Source organism: Nematolebias whitei, chromosome 10 (genome assembly GCF_014905685.2).
Source record: "Nematolebias whitei isolate Nwh7 chromosome 10, NemWhi1, whole genome shotgun sequence".
Classification (NCBI taxonomy): Eukaryota; Metazoa; Chordata; class Actinopteri; order Cyprinodontiformes; family Rivulidae; genus Nematolebias; species Nematolebias whitei.
This window is the reverse complement of record NC_056507.1, coordinates 8611709-8613829: the sequence shown is the minus strand read 5'-3', so window position 1 is coordinate 8613829 and position 2121 is coordinate 8611709. Positions and strand designations below refer to the sequence as shown.

Sequence of the window (2121 nt, the reverse complement as noted above, 5' to 3'; positions counted from 1 at the left end):
ACACACACACACACACACACACACACACACACACACACACACACACAGAGGATGATGAGCCACGTCCCTCCTCTTCCTCACCTCATGATGAAGTCGTGTCCATCGATGGTGGCTCCATATCCGGCCTCGCGCAGGTTTCCAGAGTTTCCCACCACGGCGCACCGCAGGCAGCGTCCTGGATCCCAGGAACCATACGGGGACCGTCCAGGGATCACCTGAGACGAGATCAGGATGAGATCAGGTGGAGCGGACTGGGGTCTTCACAGGAGGAAGAGGAGGAAGAGGAAGAACCTGCAGCTCAGAGCTGACTACTGTAACAGCAGAAAGCTCGGAGTGATCTGGGTTCAGTACCTGGAAAAGTCTGAGCAGAACCTGCTGGATGTTGTGAGGTTTGAACTGCGGCTGCAGCATCTGCAGGAAAACAAAATAAATAAATAAAGGGAGTAATGAGGAGCCGCCGTCAATGCAGGAGGCTTCAAATTTAAACTGAACACAAAAAAACAACCAAAACCAAACTTTACTTGAGTTTAAATGGCAAATTGACTCTTAATTTTTTTTATATATATTGTGTAATATCTGTAAAAATATGAGCTATTTTTAATTTAAACATAAAAAAAAACTTGTTTTCATATCCGATATATTTCCATAACATAATTTCCTTTGATTTTAACTTTAATATTTTAATTTCATCCTCCCCAGACCTGATTTGATGTTCCATTAGCTAGACTTGACCCGACCTGACCAACAGGAGCTGGTTCTGTTCTGATGTGAAGCATCGGTGAGTGGTGACAAGTTCTGGGCTCTGATGAAGACCAGGTCCTGGTTGATCTTCTGGACTGAAGGGTTTCTCTCGGGGAGAAGAAGGAGAAATGAACCGGACGGTATTTCAGTTTACAGACGTTCGGCTCTTTGTTCCTCTTCGGTTCGACTCTGGGTTCTTCGTGTCTTTGGTTCTAGGTGAGATCATGGTTCTTCTTGTTCCGTCTCCGGCCACGAGCTTCACTTTCATCTGGATTTATGGATCAGAACAAGAACTAATCTCTGCTAACAAAGTTCTGGTAAAAACCACATGAACGTTGTGGAAATGAAGGCAAGTTATTTTTATTTGAAGTAGTCCTAAATTATCGTTGAAATTCTTCAACAATTGGATCAGAGAAGCGTTACGGTGCTGATCCAGTCTCAGTGCTGGTCTTGTCCCAGACGTTGACTGGATCATCTGAAAGAACCTGCGATCTAATCAAATACTAAACCAGAAGCTGTTGGACCCAGTTCTTCACATTTGACTCCAACTACAAGTCATGCAAACACAACCACAGAGACGATGTCCTTGGGAAGACTTCCTGTCCGTCTCCAACGTCCTCCAGAACTGTCCCAGATTACGGAGGACTGAGCCCAGGAATGCAGACTCAAACTCAAATTGAACATTTATTTAATGGATGAGACTAAAAGGCCAACGAGGCACAGCGACGCTCGACTGAGGAAGGAATGAAAACTGATTCTTTGGACTGATGGACGGAGTGGAAACACCTGGCATGACAGGTGAGAGTGGGCGGGGCCAAAGGAGCAGAACTGCAGGCAAGGGAAGACAAATATCACAACAGAATCAACGCCGAGCCGACCCAGTTTGCTCCAGTTGTGCAGTAAAGCCACGTCTGGCAGCAGGACGAGCAGCTTGTAGAGCTAAGACGGGATTGGCTCAGCTGTAAGTGGGGATGAGGAGGTGATCAGGATGTTTCAAAGTCCCATCTTTCACGTCGCTTCCCGCCCACCCATGGGCCACGCAGGTTCTGGTGAAACTACAGCATCTACAGTCTAGCCAAGAAGCAATAGAAGAAACTTTTAGAAAGTATTGTGAAAATCTATATAAACAACCTCCCTCTTCAAGCAGTATTGGAAAAAAACAACATTTCTTAATTCTTTGGATTTACCTACAATTGGAATTGAGCAAAACAGGAGACTCACAGCACCTACAGTATAACACATGATGATCTAGAGCCATTTCAAGACTTGGGACTAAAAAATCCCCTGGAAGCGACGGGTTTCCAGCAGAGTGGTACAGGATCTTTAAAGACCTGATACCCATACTATTACCATCATTCAAATATACACTAGAAGTGGGCC

The 2121-nt window shown here is 45.2% G+C and overlaps 1 protein-coding gene across 1 annotated transcript in view; it reads right to left on the bottom strand.

The window, feature by feature from the left end:
- The window catches only part of st3gal2 (ST3 beta-galactoside alpha-2,3-sialyltransferase 2), a 9624-nt gene that overhangs the window by 3589 nt on the left and 3914 nt on the right, over positions 1-2121 (bottom strand). Inside the window, exons 2-3 of the mRNA XM_037682590.1 lie at positions 352-411; positions 82-215 (exon numbers count right to left, since the gene is read on the bottom strand). Of these exons, the coding sequence (XP_037538518.1) occupies positions 82-215; positions 352-411 (194 nt within the window). The remainder of the gene's footprint in view (positions 1-81; positions 216-351; positions 412-2121) is intronic.